Source organism: Odocoileus virginianus, chromosome 7 (genome assembly GCF_023699985.2).
Source record: "Odocoileus virginianus isolate 20LAN1187 ecotype Illinois chromosome 7, Ovbor_1.2, whole genome shotgun sequence".
In the NCBI taxonomy this organism is placed as follows: domain Eukaryota; kingdom Metazoa; phylum Chordata; class Mammalia; order Artiodactyla; family Cervidae; genus Odocoileus; species Odocoileus virginianus.
This window is the reverse complement of record NC_069680.1, coordinates 35,059,111-35,085,376: the sequence shown is the minus strand read 5'-3', so window position 1 is coordinate 35,085,376 and position 26,266 is coordinate 35,059,111. Positions and strand designations below refer to the sequence as shown.

Here is a 26,266-nt window from a genome sequence, read left to right as displayed (position 1 = left end):
CTTTTGTTATTAATAAATCAAAATGAGTCTTATCATCTATACCATCTTGGGATCAAGGAAATAACAGTGTAATTGTTGACAGTCATTTAAAAACAAGGAATTCCTGGGACTTCCTGGCAGTCCAGTGCCTAAGATTCTATGCTGCTAATGCAGAGGGCATGGGTATGATTCCTGGTCAGGGAACTAAGATCCCACATGCTGCACAGTGCAGCCAAAAGATTTAATGAATTAATTTTGGGTAATTATATAAGGAATTTATGTACTTATATGCAATAAATTCCTTTAAATGTAATAAACTCCTATAAATATATTTATATGTATAAATTCCTTATATTTATATAAGAAATAATTATAAATAATTCAGTTCTGTTCAGTCACTCAGTCATGTCCAACTGTTTCTGATCCCATGGACTACAGCACACCAGGCTTCCCTGTCCATCACCAACTCCCAGAGCTTGCTCAAACTCATGTCCATCAAGTGAGTGATGCCATCCAACCATCTCAACCTCTGTCATCCCCTTCTCCTCCTGCCTTCAGTGTTTCCCAGCATCAGGGTCTTTTCCAATGAGTCAGTTCTTTGCATCAGGTGGCCAAAGTACTGGAGCTTCAGCATCAGACCCTCCTTCCAACGAACATGCAGGAGTGATTTTTCCTTTAGGATGGACTAGTTGGATCTCTGTGAAGTCCAAGGGACTCTCAAGAGTCTTCTCCAACACCACAGTTCAAAAATCATCAATTCTTCAGCACTTGGTTTTCTTTTTTTCTTTTTTTTTTAGCACTCAGTTTTCTTTATGGTCCAACTCTCACATCCATATATGACTACTGGAAAAACCATAACTCTGACTATACAGACCTTTGCTGGCATATAATTAATTAAATATAAGGAATTTCTAAATTGGCATTTTCTTCTGCCCACCAAACCTCTTCCTACTTACTGGTTAAACATAACAGAAAAAGTTTAAAACTGATATATTTGGTAAACTTCAGTATATTCAGTAAGGTTTGGTTTTGGGTTTTTTTTGTTTTGTTTTGTTTTTTAATTTAAATTAGGTATGATTGTCTTGGAGGAAAATTTTTAAAATTTGAAACACTGATTCTAAAATTATCCAACTCTATCTTTAGTATTAATCTATAAACCTATTGTGATTGAAAAGTTTAATAAATTTACCAGACACTAAAGAAATAACTATCTGAAAAAAAAATCCTAATAGAATTCCTATTAAAATTCAAGGTATGTCTCCCAATTTTAATATTCTAGAATTACAGAATTTAGTCAATATTTACATTCTTATTCTCATTCATTATTTCACACTGCAATCATATCCTTTCTCAGACAAGCAAATTATATGTAATTATAAACTGCTAACTACTATACAAAGGAAAGCCATGAGAATAAAATTAGGAGAACTCAGATTAATCTACAGATTCAACATAATTCCTACCAAAATCCCAGGTGGACACTTCCTTGCAGAAACTGATAGACTGATCCTAAAATTCACAAGGAAGTTGAAGGGACCCTAGGTAGTCCAATCTTGGAAAAGAACAAAGTTGAAAGTCTAACAATTACTACTTTCAAAAGTTATTCCAAAGCTACATTAATCAAGACAGTGTGGTTCTCGGGAATTCCCTGGTGGTCCAGTGGTTAGCACTCTGCTTTCACTGACATGGGCCAGAGTTCAATCCCTGATTGGGGAACTAAGATCTACGAAGCCAAGTGGTACAGCCAAAAAAACAGAACACAGTGTGCCTCTGAGAAAATAGCTGCTGCATATCAATGTATCTGGTAAAGGGTTAATCTTCAAAACATATAAAAAAGTCAGACAATTTGACAGGAAAAACTAACAAGTGTTGTCAAGAATATGAAGGAAAGGGAAACCTTGAGTACGACTAGTAGGAATGGTACAGCTACTATAAAAAACAGTATGAAAGTTTCTCAAAAACTTAAAAATATACACACAAGAAAAAGAAAACACAATATCCTGGCACTACATGCACTACCTGTTCACTGCAGCATGATTCACAATAGCCAAGATATGAAACAATTTAACTGTACATCAATGAATGAAAGGATAAAGATGCTGTATGTACAGGCATACCTCATTTTATTGCACTTCATAGATACTGTGTAAACCTTCACAGTATCAGTTCAGTTCAGTCGCTCAGTCGTGTCCGACTCTATGACCCCATGAACCACAGCACGCCAGGCCTCCCTGTCCATCACCAACTCCCGGAGTCCACTCAACCCAGGTCATTCGAGTCAGTGATGCCATCCAGCCATCTCATCCTCTGTTGTCCCCTTCTCCTCCTACCCCCAATCCCTCCCAGCATTAGGGTCTTTTCCAATAAGTCAACTCTTCACATGAGGTGGCCAAAGTATCTGAGTTTTAGCTTCAGCACCAGTCCTTCCAATGAACACCCAGGACTGATCTCCTTTAGGAGGACTGGTCGGATCTCCTTGCAGTCCAAGAGACTGTCAGGAGTCTTCTCCAACACCACAGTTCAAAAGCATCAATATTTCAGCACTCAGCTTTCTTCATAGTCCAACTCTCACATCCACACATGACCACTGGAAAAACCATAGCCTTGACTAGACAGACCTTTATTGGCAAAGTAATGTCTCTGCTTTTTAATATGCTATCTAGATTGGTCATAACTTTCCTTCCAAGGAGTAAGCATCTTTTAATTTCATGGCTGCAATCACCATCTGCAGTGATTTTGGAGCCCCCAAAAATAAAGTCTGACACTGTTTCCCCATCTATTTCCCATGACATGATGGGACCAGATGCCATGATCTTAGTTTTCTGAATGTTGAGCTTTAAGCCAACTTTTTCACTCTCCTCTTTCACTTTTATCAAGAGGCTTTTTAGTTCCTCTTTACTTTCTGCCATAAGGGTGGTGTCATCTGCATATCTGAGGTTATTGATATTTCTCCCAGCAATCTTGATTCCAGCTTGTGCTTCTTCCAGACCAGCGTTTCTCATGATGTACTCTGTATATAAGTTAAATAAGCAGGGTGACAATATACAGTCTTGACGTACTCCTTTTCCTATTTGGAACCAGTCTGTTGTTCCATGCCCAGTTCTAACTGTTGCTTCCTGACCTGCAGGGTTTCTCAAGAGGCAGGTCAGGTGGTATACCCATCTCTTTCAGAATTTGCCACAGTTTATTGTGATCCACACAGAAAAAGGCTTTGGCATAGTCAATAAAGCAGAAATAGAGGTTTTTCTGGAACTCTCTTGCTTTTTCGATGATCCAGAGGATGTTGGCAATTTGATCTCTGGTTCCTCTGCCTTTTCTAAAACCAGCTTGAACATCTGGAAGTTCACGGTTCACGTATTGCTGAAGCCTGGCTTGGAGAATTTTGAGCATTACTTTACTAGCGTGTGAGATGAGTGCCACTGTGCAGTAGTTAGAGCATTCTTTGGGATTGCCTTCTTCGGGATTGGAATGAAAACTGACCTTTTCCAGTCCTGTGGTCACTGCTGAATTTTCCAAATTTGCTGGCATATTGAGTGCAGCACTTTCACAGCATCATCTTTCAGGATTTGAAAAAGCTCAACTGGAATTCCATCACCACCACTAGCTTTGGTCGTAGTGATGCTTCTAAGGCTGACTTGACTTCACATTCTAGGATGTCTGGCTCTAGGTGAGTGATCACACCATCGTGATTATCTGGATCATGAAGATCTTTTTTGTACAGTTCTTCTGTATATTCTTACCACCTCTTCTTAATATCTTCTGCTTCTGTTAGGTCCATACTATTTCTGTCCTTTATCGAGCCCATCTTTGCATTAAATGTTCCCTTGGTATCTCTAATTTCCTTGAACAGATCTCTAGTCTTTCCCATTCTATTGTTTTCCTCTATTTCTTTGCATTGATCTCTGAGGATGGCTTTCTTATCTCTCCTTGCTATTCTTTGGAACTCTGCATTCAAATGGGAATATGTTTCCTTTTCTCCTTTGCTTTTCGCTTCTCTTCTTTTCATAGCTATTTGTAAGGCCTCCTCAGACAGCCATTTTGCTTTTTCGCATTTCTTTTCCATGGGGATGGTCTTGATCTCTGTCTCCTGTACAATGTCACGAACCTCTGTCCATAGTCAATCAGGTACACTGTCTATCAGATCTAGTCCCTTAAATCTATTTCTCACTTCCACTGTATAATCATAAGGGATTTGATTTAGGTCATACCTGAGTGGTCTAGTGGTTTTCCCTACTTTCTTCAATTTAAGTCTGAATTTGGCAATAAGGAGTTCATGATCTGAGCCACAGTCAGCTCCCAGTCTTGTTTTTGCTGACTGTATAGAGCTTCTCCATCTTTGGCTGCAAAGAATAGAATCAGTCTGATTTTGGTGTTGACCATCTGGTGACATCCATGTGTAGAGTCTTCTGTTGTGTTGTTGGAAGAGGGTGTTTGCTATGACCAGTGCATTCTCTTGGCTGAACTCTATCAGCCTTTGCCCTACTTGATTCTATACTCCAAGGCCAAATTTGCCTGTTAGTCTAGGTGTTTCTTGACTTCCTGCTTTTGCATTCCAGTCCCCTACATTGAACAAGTCTACCAGAGCCATTTTTCCAACAGCATTTGCCTCGGTTCATGTCATGTGTCACATCTGGTAATTCTTGCAATATTTCAAACTTTTTCATTATTACTGTATTGTTATGTTAGCTGTGATCAGTGACCTTCGATGCTACTATTATAATTGTTTTGGCATTTCTTTAGCAATAAAGCATTTTTAATGTAAAACATGGTGACAGATCAATAACACTACTGCATAACTGAAATCTGCTAAGAGGGTAGAACTTAAATGTTCTCATAAACACAAATAAAAGATAAATAAGTGAGGTGAAAGATGTGTTAATAAACTAAATGAGTGAATCCTTCTACAACGTGTAGGTATTTCAAATCACCGCAATGTATACTTCAAATACCTTGTGTAAATGATACCTCAATAAAGCTGAAGAAGGAAAAAAAAAAAAAGACTGTGGTTCTGGCATAAAGACAGACAATATGAATCAACAGAAGAGAATTGAGAGTCAAGAAATAAACTCTCATTTATGGTCAACTTATTTCAACAAGTATGTCCAGAGCATTCAATGAGGGAAAAAATGGTCTCAACAAATGGTGCTGGGACAACTGGATATCCATAAGCAAAAGAGAAGGGTTGACTCCTTCCTCAAACCATACCCAAAAAAACTAACTTAAAATATACATATATCTCAATGTAACAGTTAAAACTATAGAAGAAATATAGGAGTAAATCTTAATCACTTTAGGTTAGGCAATGGCTTCTTAGCCATGAAACCAAGAGCACAAATAACAAAAGGCAAAATTAAATTAGACTCCAAAATTAAAAATATTTGTACTCCAAAGGTATTATCAAAAAAGTGAAAAAACAACCCAAATTAAAATTGGACAAAGGACCAGAATAGACATTTCTCCAAAGAAGACAGGCACACAGATCAATAAGCACATGCAAAGAGGCTCAATTCCATGAGCCATTATGGAAATGCAAATAAAAATCAGAATGAGATACAATGTCACACCCACTAGAATGCCTTATGAAAAAAGAAGAGAGACAGAATAACAAGGTTTGGGCTTTGGGTAACAATGGGGAGAAACTGAAACTCCTATACATCATCTGTAGAAATGCAAAATGGTGCAAGAACTTTGGAAAACACTTTGGCAGTTTCTTTAAAATTTAAATTTAGTCACAGCATCCACTAATCTCAAATTCAGTAACTATATACCTTAAAAAACATATGTACGTAACATACATAACAGCATTATTAATAACAGCCCCAAAGTGGAAACAACCCAAAGTTGATCAATGAACCAATGGATAAACAAAATGTAGTATATCCATTCAAAAACAAAAAAGAATAAAATACTGATTTATGCTAACAAAATAGACAAACTGTGAAAACATTATGAAAGAAGCCAGTCACAAAAAACTACCTACTGTATTACATGATTCCCTTTATATGAAATGTCCAGAAGAGGCAAAGCTATACAGTCAGAAAGTAGACTAGAGCTGTCTATGGCTAGTTAGTTGAAAGGAAGTAAGTGACAGATAATATGTATAGCTTTTCTTTTCAGGTGATGAAAATGTTCTACAGTTGAATACGTTGATGGCTGCCCAACTCTATGAGTATACTAAACCAATGAACTGCTACTTTAAATGAGTGAATTGAATGGTGGGTAAATCGTATCTCAATAAAAATGTTATTAAAAAATACAAACATTCATGGCTGATTCATGTCAAAAACCACCACAATATTGTAAAGTAATTAGCCTCCAACTAATAAAAATAAATGGAAAGAAAAAAGAAGAAAAGTTTAAAAATAAATAAATAAAAAATAAAATTTCTGAACAATACTCAAAAAAATAAAATAAAATAAAAAATACAAACAGAGGAACATCTATTTGGGGAAATAACACAGAGAGCAAAATCATGCAGTGCCTTATTTATTTTTACTGTGTGTCTATACACACACACACACACACACACACATAAAGGCAATGGAAACCAACTGAAGAATTTTTAAGCTGGGGAATGTCAAACTTAGATATACATTTTATAATATTTGGAGAACAGACCAGAAGAGAACAACACTGAAATTAAGAGTTAAGATACTTGTCTAGAGAGGAATAATTTTGAAAATGGGGCTCAGGAGCTTGAAAATTAAGATCAACAAAATTGATGGATGGCTTTGAGAGATGACAGTACTAAAAGGTTTCTCCTTCATAAAACTGGACTTATGATAATGTCATTCACTGAGACAGAGAATAACAGAGATTTGCTGTTATGGCTTTGGTTGTTATTTCGCAAAAGGGATGTAAGTCAGTTTTTTACATGTTAGTCCTAGATGTCTTTAAGCTATCCAAGTAAAATGTTGAATAGGCTGTTAGCTATATAGATTAGGAGATCAAAGAAAACACAGAGGCTAGATATGTATGTTCAGGAGTTATCGGTGTAAGTGAAACTGAATCAATGAGAATAAAGGGCACTGCTTGAGAAGAAACAGAAGGCAGTAAATGGAGCTAAATGGAATACCTCAACATTTAAAGAACAAAGAAATGAGCTGGCAAAAAAAAGACTGCAAAATGCTCTTAGGGAAAAAGCAAGAGAGACTGCAATGTTATGGACACAAAAAGGAATGTTTCAAGGAGGACATAGTGATGTTGAAGAGTGCTTTTAAAAGGGAAGTAAGATGAATAATGAAAAATGCCATCTGAATTGAGTGACACAGAGATGTCATTAACGGACCTTCACGAGGCACCAGTCTGGTGGCATGATGAAGCTAAAGCCAGACTTAAATGGGTTAAAGAATACAGCATGGGAAGTGAGGGAACAGTAACAAACATAACAAGTTTGGGTACAAAGGGGAAGCAATTTAAATTCACTGCTAGAGAACAGAGCAGGATAAAAGTGGGGTTTGATTTTTTTCTTTTTCAATTGAGAGTTATTTGAACATTATTTGAAACAAAAAGGAAAAACAACTAAAGAGAGACCAAAGTTGAAGATAAAAAATAAAATAAAATAACAAGAAAGAATCAACAATATTAGGTTCAGAAGAGGCGGAAGAGAAATGCAATCCAGAGGGCAAAGGGAAGGGCTGCCTCTGACAGGAGGATGGAAAATTCTTCAATGAAGGGAGGAATACCGAGGAAATGAAAGCATATGCAGGTTAAATGTGTACGTCTGTCTGCAGGAAATTAAAGGAAAGCATGTATAATGGCTTATTTTTTCTGAAGCAGAAGCCAAAATTATCTCCTAAAAGGAGGAAAGGGGAGGGGTGAATGATCTGAAAACAGTGAAGGCTTAAATAGGCAACACTTTATAGAATTTTATTCCACATTACCTAACTGTGGCATACTGTTTGCAAAGAGGGCCTCAACATCCTCGTGCACACTGCCATTCGTATTATGACTTCCCTTTTTCCACAACCAGAAGTGGAGTCTTCTCCTCCCTATCAATATGGACTGGCCCTGTGACATACTTCGACCTATATAGTTCTATAAAAGTGATAGAAGGTGACTTCCTAACCTACATTTCAACAGACCTTGTAGCTTTCATTCCTGCCTTCCTAAAATGTATACAGTACATGAAAAAGCTCCAGTCAGCCTTCTGGGAAGAACCTTATGGGAAAGAGCCCAGCCAACAGTTAGTATCAACTTGTAAGACATAAGAGTAAGGTCACTGGGACCAACTAGACCCAGAGGGGCCATCAGGTGAGTATAGTCACAAGAGGGACTCTGGAGGAGATCGGAACTGACCACCTGAGCCCAGCTCAAATTGCCAGTCCAGGGAAAAATAAGCCAAGAAAACAATGGCTTTAAATCACATTTTTAAACCAGGAACTTATTTCCCCTTTTTTGTTTTAAATATACAGAAAAATTACTCGCACTTTTCTCGTGGGAAAAAAAAAAATCACAAATAATATCACATTCATTTATCAGATCATTTCTTTTGCACAAAACTTAAAACTTCTTTAAAACAAAATTACTAGAGTCAGAGCTTTGAGGTTCAGCCACTCATTCGTTTATTAATCATGTACTGCGTCCCAGAATAAACCCAGACACTGCCCATATACCAGTGAACAAAAGAGATAAAAATCTCTGCCTGCACTGAGGAGTTATGGATAACCTAATTCTAAAATATATGTGACATCTGTAACCTTCAAGAAAACATGTAATGAGAGATGTACGTATTACACTAAAAATCACTCTTACCCTCATGCCAAGCACCAAGAACCCAATCTCTTCCATTAATGGGTACTTGCTGACCTGTTGCTGAATCTTCTCAGATGAAGCAAAAGGATCATAGCTTTTCCGCCCTATCTTTACATCCATTATACAGGGCTTATTAAATTTATGGGTCACATCTTCCAGTTTTAGGTATAAATCTGTTATTAAAGAAAAACACTAATTAGTAATAGGAAAACAAGTTACTACTTAAGAGAAAACAAAAATGAGGAAATCTTAAAACTGAGAAAAAAGTTAAAACAAATCCAGAGTCAACAATTATTATTACTTCAGCTGGAGGAAAAAAAAAAAAAAGGCTGACTAATAAATTTATAACAGGTATAAATATCACAGAGAAGCTCTTACAAGAGACGGAATAAATATTTAACCATAAATAAAAGGTATGGATTAGATATGTCTTCCAAGAACATTAAAAAGGCAATGAGATAATTTTTAAAAACTGTCCTTGAATACATTGTCCTTTTGAACGTGATTTACATCCTATGTACCTCAGCAGGCATCTTAGTATTAAGAACTTTTTAAATTCTTCATTTAAGAATAGTAAAAGGAATAAACCTTTTCCACAGAGGATACAACAGGTATAGGTTAAGAAAGGTAAATCAATCCAAATGATGTTAATGCTAAATATACATTCTAGGCTTACTAGTCCTAAAGGAAAAAGAAACGCCCTGCTTTTTAGAACACAAAAAGTCCCTCAAAAGTTCATTTGTAAGTAACTTTGGCATCCTGTATACACCTTCCCTCAGAAAACTATTATAAAGGGAGATTCAAGTAAAAGAGTATAAACATCTCAGTTATCATACACTGTAGCTGACCTTATAGTTTTAGGTTGAAAATACAGGTCCGGGTACACTGAGGGAAAGAAGTAAGGAAAGAAAGTCTTTCACCCTTCCCAGGTGAATAAATCTTCCCAAACAAAATTCTGAATGAGATCACAAATTTCAGTCATGTCATAAAAAGCACTTCTTGTAAAAACCTTTCCTTACAAATAGAATATATTTTACTTTTTATCAAAGTAACAAGGTTTGATTTTTTGAAATAAATGAATTTATTTTTTAAAATCTTATCCCCTAGTCAAAGGAAAATGGAGAGAGGGAGGACTGTGTAGAACCAGGTGAAGTAAAGACAAAAAATGAACTGTAGCCAAGAGACTAGCACTCACAGAAACAAAAAGGAGCATGCCACATTTAAAAGAAAGGTTCTAACAAAGGGACATTTTCAACAAGATAAAAGGTCTGGACACAGACATGAACCTCTTGATGGTGAGAGATAATGAGAGAAGTAGGAATATCCTGCTCAAGAAATCGGAACCCACCCATTTCTGTACTTTAAAAGATAACCACAGCAAAGTCTGATAAGATGGGGAAGGAGGAGTCCCCTTCACACTCTTCCCATGTTCAGCTACCTTGAGGAAAGAGAAAGAAAGGGGTTCATCCTCTCCCTAAAATTGCATAAAAATTTCAGTAACAAGGCTTATGTTTCAAATATCAGAAGAGACTAATTAGATCCTAATGCTGTAAATCATTAGCATTCACAAGTTTATCATCATTAATTTCCATAACTCAAGAAACCCTAAAGGCCTTGGTGAGGTAAGGCTACACATGAGAAGAAAAAGATAGTGTGCAAATCTAGCTAAATATCACAGCATCTACAGTTCGGTGTAGGGTTATTATTTTCTACCTGCCAATTTGGTGGTGATTAAAAACAAAAACTGTTTTTTTGCCATACAACAGAAACAAGAGAAGCTAAAGACTTTGCAAATCCCTTTCTCTTGGGAAAGAGAAAAATACAAATGCAAACTCTCCTTACAGCAGGAATGTAATAAATGTCTGCTTGACTGAATCAACGTTTGCCCTCTCATTCATTCTCTTTCTGCCCAGAGGGACTTTGGGAGTAAACATGCCTAAGTATCATCAAGTTTTATCTGACATTTATTTTGATTAGGCAAGGGCTTCCCTGGTTGCTCAGATGGTAAACAATCTGCCTGCAATGGAAGAGACCTGGGTTCAATCTCTGGGTGGGGAAGACCACCATGAGAAGGAAATAGCAACCCACTCCAACATTCTTGCCTAGAGAATTCAATGGACAGAGGAATCTGGCAGGCTACAGCCAATGGGGTCACAAAGAGTTGGACATGACTGAGTGACTAATTCTTGACTAGGCAAATGTGTTTTTATCTTACTTTCAGATTCTTGATATGCTTTATCTGATTTGAATTACCAAATCATATAAAATATACATATATATATATAAAATGGCTAAATTATTGATTATTAGCCTTAAGTTCATAATCCTCAAATTAAAGCCTACTAAGAGTTGGTTTAGTGTATTCTTTTAGTTCTCTACGTGAAAAGTTGAAATTTTGAGATTCTTGTTTCTCTTTCCCTCTAAGTTATTAAAATAAAAAATCAACATCAAAACCTGCTTTAGAGATGACCAGTTTTTTTTAAAAAATGTTATATATCTAGCAGTTTGCCACAGTTGCTTCTGAATAAAACAGGGAAATGAGACATGATCTGAGAACTGAGATTTAAATTGACTTTTTTTCAGGTTATCATCACTAGAAATAAATCTGAATACTGATTCTATCTAAAAAAATGCAAGAGAGCTTAATTCAAAGTAAGTCAATCTCAAAACAATAACTTAAATGATCAAAGGCATTTTAACTACAGGAGAGCCTCATTTTTAAGGCAAATCTACAGACTGGACAACAAAGGACACTCAGCTAAGCCCCTCTGGGTATAGAATGGTACAATAGTTTTCAATTTTTAGGTATATAGAGAATATGTTCCAAAAATCTGATGGACTAAGAATAAGATAGTGTTCTATCTGGAATAGTTTAGGTTCATTTTGACCAAAGTCGAGGAAATAAATTAAACTATATTGATATGATGTTTGGAAAATAATGACTATTTGCTACGATGTAACTTGTAAGGAAAGCAAAAATTAAAAAACTTTAAACATTTTTAAATATTAAAAAATAAAGTTGATTTTTCTTATATACATATGAATTAATGTGTATATAAATCATATAGACAGCAAAATAACTATATTTACTTTTTTTAATTCTTAAAAGCTCTATTTAGTACAATAGATTCTGATGAAGCCAGTCAGTCTGTCAGAGGTCTAAAGACTGACATTTGTGAACCTCAAATCTAAGAGATATTCCATTAAGCTTAGTCTTAATATTTGTGTAATAAATAATGGGACATCTACTTTTCATAAATATATGGATCTCATTATAAGAAGTCACACTGACTAGAAGTATTGTTCTCTATGGCTATAAGAGAGAAATCTGTTATCTATTAATTTATGTAAAATGTATATAGAATTTCTATAGTTCTTTAATTTTTAATGTAAAAATCATAAAAATATCTACCAGGTAGTCCAAAATATACCACTTCATGCTTTTATAAGCAGTGTATTAAGTTAAGACTTAGTGGCTGTACCAATGGCAAGGTTTACATGCTCAAAATATTTATTATTTCATGCTATTGACGATAGTATGTTTAAGATTACACAAGGTTACTAACAACAAAAAAGCTTTTCTATTTTAAATATATTTTCTATTTAAATATATACAATTAAATATAATTATCTTAAATATAAATATAAATTCAACACTTACATTGTTTTCTAGTATATTACACATAAAAAAATTCTACTGCTGGAATACAGTCCTGATAGTAAGAAAAAGAAAACAAAAAAAAGGCAGAAAATTCCCCAGTAACAAAGGAGAAAAAATAAAAACATTTGAAATATTATGGAAAACTGAAAGCTCTGCAAATAACTAAATAGTAAAGATAACTATTCCTTTAAAGGAAAGACAAAGGTGAGGACATTTAGAGGGTTGAAGATTTATTCAGATCCTCTTAATGAATATTGATTATATATATTATTACAACATAGGTTCCAAGTTTCATCACATTCCTTCCCACCCTATCTAAGTATTGGCTACCATCTTCATTTCTGAACCTCCCAAAATGTAAAAAAGGCCTGGTGGTGAAACCCTGCCCATTTATGAAGCCAAATGGAAAAACAGAGGATGCCTTTCTTCTGCCTTTCACATCAATTATCAGCTATTTCCGAGAGCAACAGAAGCTTGAAGTATAAGGAATTATAAATAGAAAAACCTTGAGTCTCCAAATGTGGGGTGAAAGGGGAAAAGGGGAACAGCTTATTTCAATTCATGCTTCTCAAAACCTAACTAGTAGAGAGATCCATAAACCTATCAATCAATGAGAGTAGAGATTACATTTGAGAACTCTCAATTTGCTCAAGCCTACTTGAAGATATACTATTCTGTTCCTCCAAATAAGTTTTTGATGGTACATGTATTAGGTATCTATGTGCTTATACACAAGTAAAATGAGATTTAATATATGTAACTAATTCCAAATCTTCAAATATAATTGTAACAAAAACAAAAGCTTTACCTTAAAAAAAATTACTAGTCATATTCTAAGGTTTGCTAATGTGATGTTTGTATAACTCTATGACTGTCATTTAAAAACTACTATACAGTTTAATTTATGGTACATAAATTAAATGTCAATAAAACTGCCATAAAAATTTTGAAAGGTAAGAAACTGTTGTCAGAACATCCTTATGCTTCCCTTAAGTGACAATAACTTGCTGTGCAAACTGGCAGTACTTTCTATGTTTTACAACTTTGGATTCTAAGAATTATGCAAAGTTGTATAACACTTTACCTTGAGACTTCCCCGGTGGAGCAGTAGATAGGAAATCTTCCTGCCAAGGTAGGGGACACAGGTTTGAGCCCTGATCTGGGAAGATTCCACCTGCCTCTGAGCAAGTAAGCATGCATGCTGCAACTACTGAAGCCCCAAGCTTTTGCTCCAAAACAAGAGAAGCCACTGCAATGAGAAGCTCATTTACCACAACAAAAAGTGGCCCCTGCTCACCACAATTGCAGAGAAAGCCCACACGCAGTAACCAAAGACCTAGCACAGTCATAAATAAATAAATAAAGATGCTCAAGTAGAAAGAGGGGAAAGAGTCGAGAAATAAATTATATCAATTTAATACTGTGTAAAGTATAGTAATGCAAATCACAGTGTTCTACTAAAATTTAAGAAAATATTTATTTTCATGATCCTGTGGGCTAAAGATGTCAGAAAGCTTCCCTTCTTATATTTGTTTCATTTACAATAAAAATGATAAAAACAGAAAGAGGACTCCATGAATTCTCTAGCAAAATCAAAGCTTAACAATCTCTATGGGGCAGTTCTCCTTCCAGAGCTAAAAACTGGAAAGGAAGGGGGCTCCCTGACTATCCAGTGGTTAGGACTCAGTACTTTCACTGCTGTGGCCCAAGTTCAATTCCTGATCAAAGGAACTCCCAGGAAGTTGCACAGTGTGGCCAAAAAGAAAAAATACGTTTTTAATTTTAAACAATAAATTATTTTTCAAAGGATTACAAAGGAATAGGATATTTCCGAAGGCAATTGTTCGTATTACAGGACCACATCTATTTACATCTATACTTCTATTTCTATTTTCTCCTCTTTTTTCTCATTTTCCTCACCTCATCTCTTCAACTAAGTACTACCAACATCTCCATTTATACTCAAATAAGAGTTTCAGAGTTGAGAAAGCATTTTCACATAAAATAACATGCATTTTCACAATTCCACGTGATACTATTTTCATTCATTGTATAGAAGAAAAAGTGGAGCTTCAAAAGGTTAGAGTTAGGGTATTTCACAAAATTTGGAAATAACCAACGGAGAAGCCAAGCCTTCCGACTTCAGTTACTGATCTTTCTACGGTAGCATAGATATCCCTCAGGACTATTTGGTATTGAAAACCAAAAAGGTATTGATTGCTAGCAAGTCTTTGATTTTTTAAATTATTTTAAATTATGTAATTCTAGACTATAAAATGTTTCAATTAAAACATTTCTTCTTTTACCCAAATTCTTCTTGTATACTCTACTTTTCAAAATAATGATGCTGTTGGCTCAGTTATTTGACCCATTCTTTTTTTTTTTTTTTTTTGGGTTGTGCCTTGTGACATGCAGCATCTTAGTTCCCTGACCAGGGATTGAACCTGTGCCCCTTGCAGTGGAAGCATGGAGTCCTAACCATTAGACCACCTGAGAATTCTCTCTACCCCTTCTAAATAATTTTTTAAACTTTACATTTAACTATCTAGATATAGATTAGATAAGGAAAAAGGAGGGAAGGGAAGAGGGAAGAAAGGCAAGGAAAGAAAAAAAAGAGGGAGAAAAGAAAAAGGGAAAGGAAAGAAGAGGAAAGTGAGAAGAGAGGGGGGAGGAAAGGAAGGAGGGAAAGAAAGGAAAAGCAGAGCAGAGCAAAGCTCAAGTCCCCTGCCTCCCCAAATGAAGCACAGAAGAATACTACAAATCCTGGGGAACCACTGATTTACTATTATCTGAGGATACTCACAAGAGATACCATGATTCCTTATTAATGAAACCGAGCACAAGTAGTGACAAAGACCTGAGGGAAAGAAGAAGCTCAAACTGGAGTCCCCATCTCCTCCTGTTCTCAAAATGTGGTTCAAGCACTATCTCCATTAAAAAAAAAAACAAAAAACCACACACTTTCATTTAACAAGCATATCATGAACTCCAACACAGATACGCGTTATCAAAATGTCTGGGAGTTGAGCCTATTAATTTGCATTTTAGCAAGACTATGGGTTTTTCTTAAACTCAGTCAAGTCTGAAATTCTTCCCTCACTCATGAATCTTCAATGGTTAGCAGTCATGTTACCAGTTTAACTGACTTTAATCTGCTCTGTCAAAGGCCTTAATGTGGCAAATACTGCTTAAAGTATTAACTAATATTAAGAGAGAAATTCTGTGCCCTTACGTAAAAAATTTTGTCCTCTATATGAAAATTACCAAAATTTTTTAAAGCGTGCAAGTAGGGAATCAAGGAACAAGAGAGAAGATAGGAAGGACGTTAGACAAAGAAAATATTTCTTGATTTTTCTTTTTTCAAAATGGGAAAAGAAATTGCTCAAAATGTTTGGAAAAAAGAACATCTGATAATTAAGAGTATTAAGTACTAGTGTATATATATACATATACATATGTTCATTCAATTGTTTAAGAAACTGGTCATTAATTTGTATATGCTATTTAAGAAACTGATTATGAAAAGCAAAAGTATTAATAAGTTTTCTTAATGAATAAGAGAAAGAGTAGTAAGAAAAGTACATATATTCTGTTTTTATAATACTAGGCTTAATCTTACTTAAATCTTTTAAAAAGCAATTCTCATGAATTAAGGCTAAAAGATGGATTTTAAAGAAAAGATTACCATTTGGTGCAGTAGGAGGTGACCAGATGCCATAATATTTTGGCAAATATTTTCGTAGCTCTAAAAGAACATCATCAGTACAATCAGCAGCAAAAACCTGAAACAAAGAGAAATGGAACATTTGCAAGTTAGTTCCTTGTAATGCTTTCTAATGCTTCACACATTTCTCAAATAACACAATACACTGAATCATAATTTATCTAGTATGAATTTTAACTGGAATTTAATGAGTTTAAGTCTGGAATAAGCCCCAAAAAAAAAAAATCTCTATGTGTCTCCAATGAGAAACTCTGTATTATTTAGAGCATATTCTTGGTTATCTAATTCGAGCCTTTCACTGTCCTTGAACTATTTTACAACAAAGTAAGTTGTAGATAACTCTTAGCAAATGCAAAAGAATTCCTGTCCATAGACAAAGAATAAATTCTGGCCAAAGCAAGATCTGTGCCTCCCGAGTCTCAGTGGTAAAGAATCCATCTGTAATGCAGGAGACTGGCAGGAGACATGGGTTCAATCCCTGGGTCAGGGAGATCCTATGGAGAAGGAAACGGCAACCCACTTCAATACTTACGCCTGGGAAATTCCATAGACGTAGGAGCCTGGCGGGTTGCAGTCCATGGGGTCACAAAGAGTGAGACACAACTGACCACTAAACAGCAACAGAGGAGGATTACTGACTTCCCTCCAACCTCTCTGGAAGGGGAGAGTTTACAGTGTTCTTATGTACACTCATTTCACCTTCCCTTTATGCCATATAAATTTGTGCTTCTTTGACTTTTCTTTTGAACTAGTTTTAATGTCTGCCTAGTTCTGACACTAAGTAGGGCCCTGTGGGGCTCCTGAGCACAAAGCCTTTCCGTAGCCCCCATTTCTTTGATTAAAAGAAAGAGGCTTCATTCAGCCTCCATGACCTTCCCAATGGGCAGATGCAAGCAGTTACTAAATAGGAAACAGAGGTGAAGTGAGACCAGGGAGAAACAGACAAGAGCAGCCTTGGGGGAAGGTCCTGTTTCCCCATCAAGGGATACACACAACACTATCTTTGAGCTGTTTTGACCCCAGACAAGTTTGAACCTGAAAGCTGATGACACTGACTCCTACTTACCTCACCACTAACTCATCAGAAGAATGCAAGCCAGTCACTGCTTTGATCCTTATCACCTACCCCCACCTCCTGTCTGTTGAGACCTTTCCCTATTGCCCAGGGATGGGGGCACAGTTCTTGAGAGGATAGCCTGCTGGGTTCCCTTTTTGCCTGGCAAAGAAATAAAGCCACTTTTTTTCTCTCCTCCATAACTATTTCCATATTTCTGTTTGGCATTGGCACACAGAGTCAATATTTTTGCATCACTTACCTCATTAAATGAGTTTAAATAAAATCTTTAACATATATTTATTTTATATCTTTAAGGAAATTGTGATTTTACCTTAAAAAAAGTATCATTTAACTCAATGTAAGTCTAAGTATTGTTCATTAAATTATTTGATTTATAACCAGTAACAATTCTAGAAACCAATGGAAATATCCAGATATCCTGGAACTAGATTTTTAATTTTTCTTCTAGAAAAGCAGAAAGAAAATATTTTTTGTTTCAGACTCACAGACTGAGGGAAAGAACTTGTGGTTGTCAGGGAAAAGGTGAGTGAAAGGAATGGTTAGGGAGTTTGGGATAACAGGTACACATTGTTATATCTACAATGGAAAATTAACAAGGACCTACTGTATAGCACAGGAAGTCTGCTCAACGTTATGTGGCAGCCTGGATAAGAGGGTAGTTTGGGGAGAATGCATACATGTATATGTATGATGAGTCCCTTTGCCATCCACCTGAAACTATCACAACACTGTTAATCGGCTGTACTCCAATACAAAAAAAAGGTTTAATAATAATAATAACTTGCAAGACCTCTTACTCATTAACTCTTGCCAAATAGGTCTACTAATAATAATGACTAGCAAGACACCTTACCTATTAACTCTTGCCAAATATGGTCTACCTAAATACTCAAAACCATTTTGGTTTACTCATGTAAAAGGCTTATAAAATCTCAGTATCAGAATTCTAACTATATATGTCAAACCACATTCACATCAAGTAGTTATATATGACATAAAATTCTATTGAATAAACTCAAGTATGGCAGAAACTCACCAAACGTGATATACTGTATTTTCCAGCTTCCCCTATTGAAACGTGAGCAGAAATGATATCAGTTACTTCCTGGCCAAGGTAATTAAAAGCAGGGTGTACCTGATCATCTCTTTGTTCCTGGCACCAAGACATTGAAGACACAGTGTTCATGATGACCTAACAAGATGGAGGAGCCAAATACATCTCTATGTGCTTACCTGAAGAAGTCCATGATATAGGTGAAAAGATAAAAGAATTAGAGTAGAAAGGTGAACTTTCTCTTATGTTAAATTTTTTTTTTAAGTAGTAAGACTGATTTTTACTATAACATGCCAAATAAGATAACCTAAACAACTTTGTACCTAGAAATGTAGGATGAAATGTAATATTTCCTTAAATGCATAGCTGAGCTCCCATGATTAAAAAAAGGAAATTCACAGAGACCTAAAACAAAGAGGAAACCCAAAGTGCTAAGCTGAGCAGTGATATTTGGGCTCAGAGGTCCACTCTGAAGACCTGAACCAAAGGATCTCTGAACTTAGGACCAGTCCTAGATGAGGACAGAGATACTCAAAGAGGGAAAAAAGAATACTCCAAGAGTAAAGAATGTTCTGGGCCAAGCTAATACAGAAAAAAACAGCAAATAAACAATATCAGGAATAAAAAGGGAGTCATAATTAAACTAGCATAGCATTTTAAAAAAAACTATGAAGAACTTTACCAGGTGAACAATTACGTAAAACTATAATCTATATTTTAATACCACATTAACAAAGAAAATCAAAACATTTAAGAAACTGAATCATTAGTTAAAAAATATATCCCTTCCCAGGAACAAATGAGAGAAAGGAAAGATGGAAATGACTTATGGAAGAAAAAGAGACAAGTCAACAGGCTGCTCTAATGAATTTATAGGTAAGTTTTATCAAGTCTAAGGAATCAAATACTTATCTGATACAAATTCTTCCACAAAAAAGAAAAAGGAACACCCCTCAAAACTCATTTTATGAAGCTAAAAGAAACTTGGTATAAAAACTAGACAAGGACAATATGTAAAGAAAATAATAATCTCATTCATGTGCATAGCTGGAAAAAATCTTATATATATAACACTAGCAAACAAAACCCAGTAATGCATATTATTAAAAAATAAAAATGACATGTCCAAGTACATCTTATTTCAAAACTCAAAGGTAATGTAATATTAGAAATCTGTTATGGCATTTACCAGTGACTTCCCCAGTGGCTCAGATGGTAAGGAATCTGCCTGCAATGCAGGAGACCTGGGTTCGATCCCTGGGTTGGAAAGATCCCCTGGACAAAGGAATGGCTACCCACTCCAGTATTCTTCCCTGGAGAATTCCATGGAGGAGAGTGAAAAAGCTGGCTTAAAACTCAACATTTAAAAACTAAATTGTGCCATTTGGTTCCATCACTATATGGCAAATAGATGGGGGAAAAGTGGAAACAGTGGCAGATTTTATTTTTCTGGGCTCAAAAATCACTGCGGACAGTGACTGCAGCCACAAAATTAAAAGACATTTGCTCCTTGGAAGAAAAGCTGTGATAAAGCTAGACAGCGTATTAAAACATTCATCACTTTGCCAACAAAGGTCCGTCTAAGTTAAAGCTATGGTTTTTCCAGTAGTCCTGTATGAATGTCAGAGTTGGACCATAAAGAAGGCTGAGTGCCAAAGAACTGATGCTTTCTAAATGCAGTGCTGGAGAAGACCCTTGAGAGTCTCCTTGGACAGCAAGGAAATCAAACCAGTCAATCCTAAAGGAAATCAACCCTGAATATTCATTGGAAGGAGTGATGCTGAAGCTAAAGTTCCAATCCTCTGGCCACCTGATATGAAGAGCTGACTCACTGGAAAAGACCCTGATGCTGGGAAAGACTGAGGGCAGGAGGAGAAGGGGGCGGCAGAGGATGAGATGGTTGGATGGCATCACCGACTCAATGGACATGAGTCTGAGCAAACTTGGGAGATAGTGAAGGACAGCAAAGCCTGGCGTGCTATAGTTTATGGGGTCAAAAGAGTCAGAAAAAAACATAGCAAATGAACAAGGGTATTTACCACATTAACAGATTAAAACAGGAAACTCATGATCATTTCAACAGATAAGAAAATCTCCGCCTTCCTACATTGTCTCTTCCTGGCACAAGAAACTGGGGGGTTGGTGAACAGCTGAAGTCACTTATTTACTTCTCTAGTTCCCTCCTTATCAGTCCAAGACTTGTCTTAAAGTTACCTCGCTGAGTTCTAGCAGCCACTCCTTCTCCACGCTAACCAGGCCTACAGACGGTATAGCTTTATCTCCTGCAGGTGACCTTAAACTCTGACTACATCATGGTAAACAGTCCTTTTATGACACTGAGAGAATGCATCATTTGTTCCTTGAGAGAATCTTAACTCACAAAGAAAGCACTTTCCTAAATCTGTGGAGAAGTATCTCTCAAAAACTTAGCTTGAAAATCATACTTTAACAGGGAAATGTTAGAAGCACTTTTACCAAATGAGAAGATCCCCCCACCATTGCTTTACTTCATCATACTGAACTATATAGAAATCCCGACAGAAGTATATAGATTCAAAAGGGACAAATAAAGCTTCCAATCACAGAAGATGTAACCATCTATACAGAAAGCAACTAAAAATGTTAGAAAGTCTCAGATAAATATAAGTTACTAAGAGTTCACCAAGAATACTATATGTAAGAACACCATACAAATATCTAATTCATTCCTATGTATTAGCAATCATTGGAAGATGTAACTCAAAAAAATACTGTTTACAATAGAAACAAAAAATAAGAATAAATCCAACTTAGAATGAATCCAAGAAAGTATGTGCAAGACTTTTACAGAGTAAATATAAAATATTTTCTTTGAAAAAGAGGAAGTGTCAGCAATTGAAAGCATATTCTAGAGCCAGACTGCCTATGTTCAAATCCAGGGACCATCATTAACTATTTCAATGATCCTGGTCAAATTATTTAAACTAATCATATTTTATTATAAAATGAGGATAATAACAGTGTATTCTAACTCACAGGTTGTTGTTAAATGAGTTGGTAAAGGATTAATAGCAAATACTTGGTTTTTGTTTTGCATTATCTTTTTACTTGCACCTAAATTTAAGAGGTAAAGTTATAAAATTCTTCGAAGAAAATATGAGCATACACCTTCATGACATTAAATATGACACTACAAGTCTGCACTTCAAAAGACACTAACAAGAAAATGAAGACAATCCAGAGAATAGGGGAAATATTTACAAGTCACATATGAAAATCAAAGCAAACTACAATAAGATTAACACTTCACACTCACTTGAATGCCTATTTAAAAACAAAAGCAAAACTAACAAGTGTTGATGAGGATACAGAGAAACTGGAATCCTCATATATTAGTGGTGAAAATGTAAAATAGGGCAGCCACTTTGGGAAACACTTTTGGCAGTTTCTCAATTAATTAAATGTAGAATTACTATATGACCCAGTAATTTCACTCCATAGCCAATTCTAGTATCTAAAAGAATTAGAAACAGGTATTCAAACAAATACTGATACATAAATGTTCATAACAGCCTTATCTACAAAAGCCAAAAGATGGAAACAATCCGAATGTCCTTCAATGAGTCAATGAATAAACATTACATGGTGTGTGAATTTAATAGAGTATTACTCAGTCACAAAAAGGAACAAATTACTACTGCCTACCACAAACTTTAAAAACATGATCAACAAAAGAAGCTAGACACAAAAATAGCTAAATCCATAGAAGGCAGGTTGGTGGGTGGAAGACACTGGGGTGAGGGAGGAATAGGACATCGTGGCTTCACGGGTACAGGGTTTTTCTTGTGTGTGTGGTGAAAATGTTTTGTAACTAGATAGAGGCGATGGTTCAGAGAAGGCAATGGCACCCCACTCCAGTCCTCTTCCCTGGAAAATGCCATGGACGGAGGAGTCTAGTAGGCTGCAGTCCATGGGGTCGCTAAGAGTTGGACATGACTGAGCGACTTCACTTCACTTTTCACTTCCATGCACTGGAGAAGGAAATGGCAGCCCACTCCAGTGTTCTTGCCTGGAGAATCCCAGGGATGGAGGAGCCTGGTGGGCTGCCATCTATGCAGTCGCACAGAGTCGGACACAACTGACGTGACTTAGCAGCAGCAGAGGTGATGGTTGCAAAACATCTTCTAAAAATTATTCCTAGTAATAAGGCTAATTAAATGTTAACTGTCCCCCAACCCTTCCCCTCTACCCTCCTTTGGAGTTTCATAGTACACACTAGCATGTTCAAGGCTCTAAGAAATTCTGTAGTAAAAAAATACTTATTTAAACTCAGCATTTCTGAAAAATACAGTCTATCATTTAAGTGTTTTTCAAAAATGTAGGTCAAAACTCATCAATCAAAATTAATTCAGTATATCAAAATAAGAATCCCTCAAAAATGAAATAGAATAGAAAATACTAGAATATATTGGTAAAGATAAACATTGTATTTTTTCTGAGCTGTTGTTTCAGTCACATACACAGTATACTAAGACATGCTATCAAATGTATTTCTTACTGAGTCAGCAGCAGAAAACTATGAAAAGCACTTTGAATACAACAAAACAAATCTTACCTCACTTACCATATTATAAAATTCCAGCTCTCTTGGACCCCTTGGAGGCGGCTGCAATTGTTTCAAAACTGTGCCATCTGGATGTTGCAATATACCTACAGAACAAAAATAAGATATTCTAAAATGTTTTAATAGCCAATTTCATAAATTTAACAGTTTCCTTTTACTTATTTCAGAAACTGAAACATTCAAACAACATATTTCAGTGCCTGTTAGAGGCAAAGCACCAGGAACACAAATTCTAAATAGCTTGCTTTTGTTGTCTCCACCTATTATGCCCCTTATAGCTCCCTCAGACTTTGTAATAAATAGAACATATTTAAATTTTTATAGAAATTCTTCAGTAATAGACTTTCCAGGAGATGTTAATTTATAGTTAAATACGAAGCAAATTGGGCCTCCCTGATAGCTCAGTTGGGTAAAGAATCCACCTGCAATGCAGGAGAACCTGGTTCAATTCCTGAGTCGGAAAGATCCACTGGAAAAGGGATAGGCTACCCACTTCAGTATTCTTGGGCTTCCCTTGTGGCTCAGCTGGTAACGAATCCACTTGCAATGCCCAGGGAGACCTGGGTTTGACCCCTGGATTGGGAAGATCCCCTGGAGAAGGGAAAGGCTACCCACTCCAGTATTCTGGCCTGGAGAATTCCATGGACTGTATAGTCCACGGGGTCGCTAAGAGTCGGACACGGCTGAGTGACCTTTACTTTCAAGAAGCAAATTAAAAGCAGTTGCATAAACTGATTCCACTTTTATAAGCAAACAGAAAAATGTTAACAATGGTTCTGTATGAATTTCCCATTTTTTCATTTTTTTAAGTTTCTCTCATCTGTTATAAGAAAGCAACTGAAGTTTTTCCTGAGTCAGACACACTGTGTAAAGCTGTACTGATGGCATGAGTGCACCAAGCCAATGCGAAATGTAGGGGCTGAAATCAGGCGCCAAGCCTGGACAAGAAGGGGCACCACTTCATGATACACCCACTCAAAGGGGAGACTGTTTTTCATCTACATATGAAAATCTTAAATTTTCATATACTGAGATTTCATAAAATCATGCCAGTTAGAACACAACAGAGCTCAAATAAATCTATTTCTGATTTTGATAAAACACATTACTTAAGTTTCTATTTCTTTGGCAAGCGTCTGCGATTTTTAAGGACAAAAATGCAGAATTTAATCAACAAAGTATCAACCTAAAAGATTTAGTAATCAAGTTTGTTTAAGTGCTACTTATAGAATATAAGGAAAGTAAACATTAATTCATATGGGTAAGATTGGTTGGTAAGCAATGAAAAGATTTGGGGACTTCAAAGAACAGTCTAACATAGCTAAAAGTTACTGAAGAGAAATATTGTTCCCAAAGTCTGGGAAAGCCTTCACGTCCATGGTAACAAACATTTTCAATGGGCTAACAAATAAAGATAGATACAAAAAAGCCCTGGAGGTTCCTGATGGCTCAGTGGTAAACAATCAGCCTGCCAACGTAAGAAACACAGGTTCGATCCCTGATCCAGGAAGATCCCACATGCTGCAGGGCAACTAAGCCCCTGTGCCACAACTACTGAGCCCGTGTTCTAGAGCCCGGGAGCTGATACTGAGCCTTTATGCCACAACTACTGAAGCCCATGAGCCCTAGAGCCTGTGCTCCACAAGGGAAGCCATCATAATGAGAAGTTAATGCACCAAAACTACAGTTTAGCCCCCTCTCCGCAACTAGACAAAAGCGTGTGAAGCAACGTAGACCCAGGATAGCCAAAAATAAGTAAATAAATAAACCTTAAAAATATCTTATTTTAAAAAAAGGACTGGTGAGTTGAATTGGGAGGGGGCAGGGAGCATTCATTAGTGAAGAGAGAACTATGAAGCTTCCCCAACTTGAGGCAGACACCTCATCTAGATACAGGTGAATCTGCCATTAGACAAACATTTTAGCGGGCAAGCAGAAATCAGACTGTAGACAACAGTGTGGGGTAGCAGGATGGATTAGAGACAATAGTCCTAACACAAAAACAGATTGCTTGATCCAGCAATTCTCCCACACTATTCACTCTGAAAAATACCACTCCAGGTTTTCAGAGAAAGAAGCCATGGAGAAGGAGATAGTAATACCAGGCATTCTCCCAGTGAATGAATTATAGGATCTAAAAGTAAACCAATAGTATCTCACACTGCAGCCAAATCCCTCACAGCTGAAAAACAGTCAGGATAAGAAAAGAAACATCTTGGAAGGCTGAGCCAACACCACATGAACTGAATCTAAGAATGCAGCCCAGCACCAGTTCAACTAAATTCTAAAGGGAGTATGAGTTATCAGTCCCTCACTCTAAACAGAGGGAAGGGCTTATACTCTATGTGGAATAAAACAAAACAAAAAATAATATATTTTACTTCCCAGGGTTCTTTTCTTTCTTCCCACTGTTTTTTAAATAAGGTATCCAAAATTCAATTTAAAAATTGAGACACACCAAAAGAAGGAAGTGTGATGTATAACCAAAAGAAAACACAGTCAACAGATGATGACGCATAGATGAACAAGTACTTATAACTACCAAACAAGGATGTTAAAACAATTATAAGTATGATGCAATAGAAACTACAGGAAAAATGGATATAACACTGAATAGATACTTCAGGAGAAATGCAAAGTCTAAAAAAGAAACAAAAGAAATTGTAGAAGTAAAAAGACACAGTATCTGAAATACAATTATCAGCAGATGGTTAAGAATAGGCAATCAAAGAGACTGATAATAAACTTAAGGGAAGGTCTATAGAAAATATCTAAATTAGTGCAGTGAGAGAAAAAGTATCTAAAAAGAAAAAAGGAATAAAGCACTAGTAGCCTGTAGGATAATATCAAGCATTCTAACAAACACATAGTTGGAGTATCATAAGGAGAAAAGAGAATGGGTCAGAAAAATAATTCTGGACTTCCACTTCTACATAGGATACAAAAAGCTGAAAGAACACCCACTCCCATCTAAAAATAAGGAAAAGTTAGATAATCTACAAAATTATAACTTTTCTTGAAACCATTAGAGCACTGAGATTGTAAACTACAAACATATAATCTAACCACTACGATAAGAAGCACTCCCTTGCTTATGGTAGCACACGGCAAGAAGATGCAACTACCTTACAAGGCAGTAAGAATAATTCAGCTAATATTTTTAACAAACAGTTAACAATAACAAAATACAGGTTAGGGAGAGAATACTGACTTCGAAAAGTTACAAAACACTTTCAACATCTTTTTCAGAAACTCTTTTCTGTGTCCAAGAAAAGACTTGAGTAAAAGAAAAAAAGAAAAAAACTGAATAAAAAGATAAAAAAAAAACCCTCAAAGGTACAGTCCTTGAGGAAGCCGACACCATTCCTGTAAGTGGATAGGGCAGGGAGTCCCTGAGAAAAAGAACCAGGCAC

General features: G+C 36.1%; 1 protein-coding gene across 3 annotated transcripts in view; it reads right to left on the bottom strand.

The window, feature by feature from the left end:
* The window catches only part of IPMK (inositol polyphosphate multikinase), a 54,876-nt gene that overhangs the window by 11,359 nt on the left and 17,251 nt on the right, over positions 1-26,266 (bottom strand). The window contains exons 2-4 of one of the 3 annotated variants that reach the window (XM_070470559.1): positions 22,845-22,939; positions 16,080-16,176; positions 8,788-8,906 (exon numbers count right to left, since the gene is read on the bottom strand). In XM_070470559.1, coding sequence (XP_070326660.1) covers positions 8,788-8,906; positions 16,080-16,176; positions 22,845-22,939 — 311 coding nt within the window. Of the gene's footprint in view, positions 1-8,733; positions 8,907-16,079; positions 16,177-22,844; positions 22,940-26,266 lie in introns of all 3 variants that reach the window. The other 2 variants (XM_070470558.1, XM_020903748.2) reach the window with 2 other exon arrangements.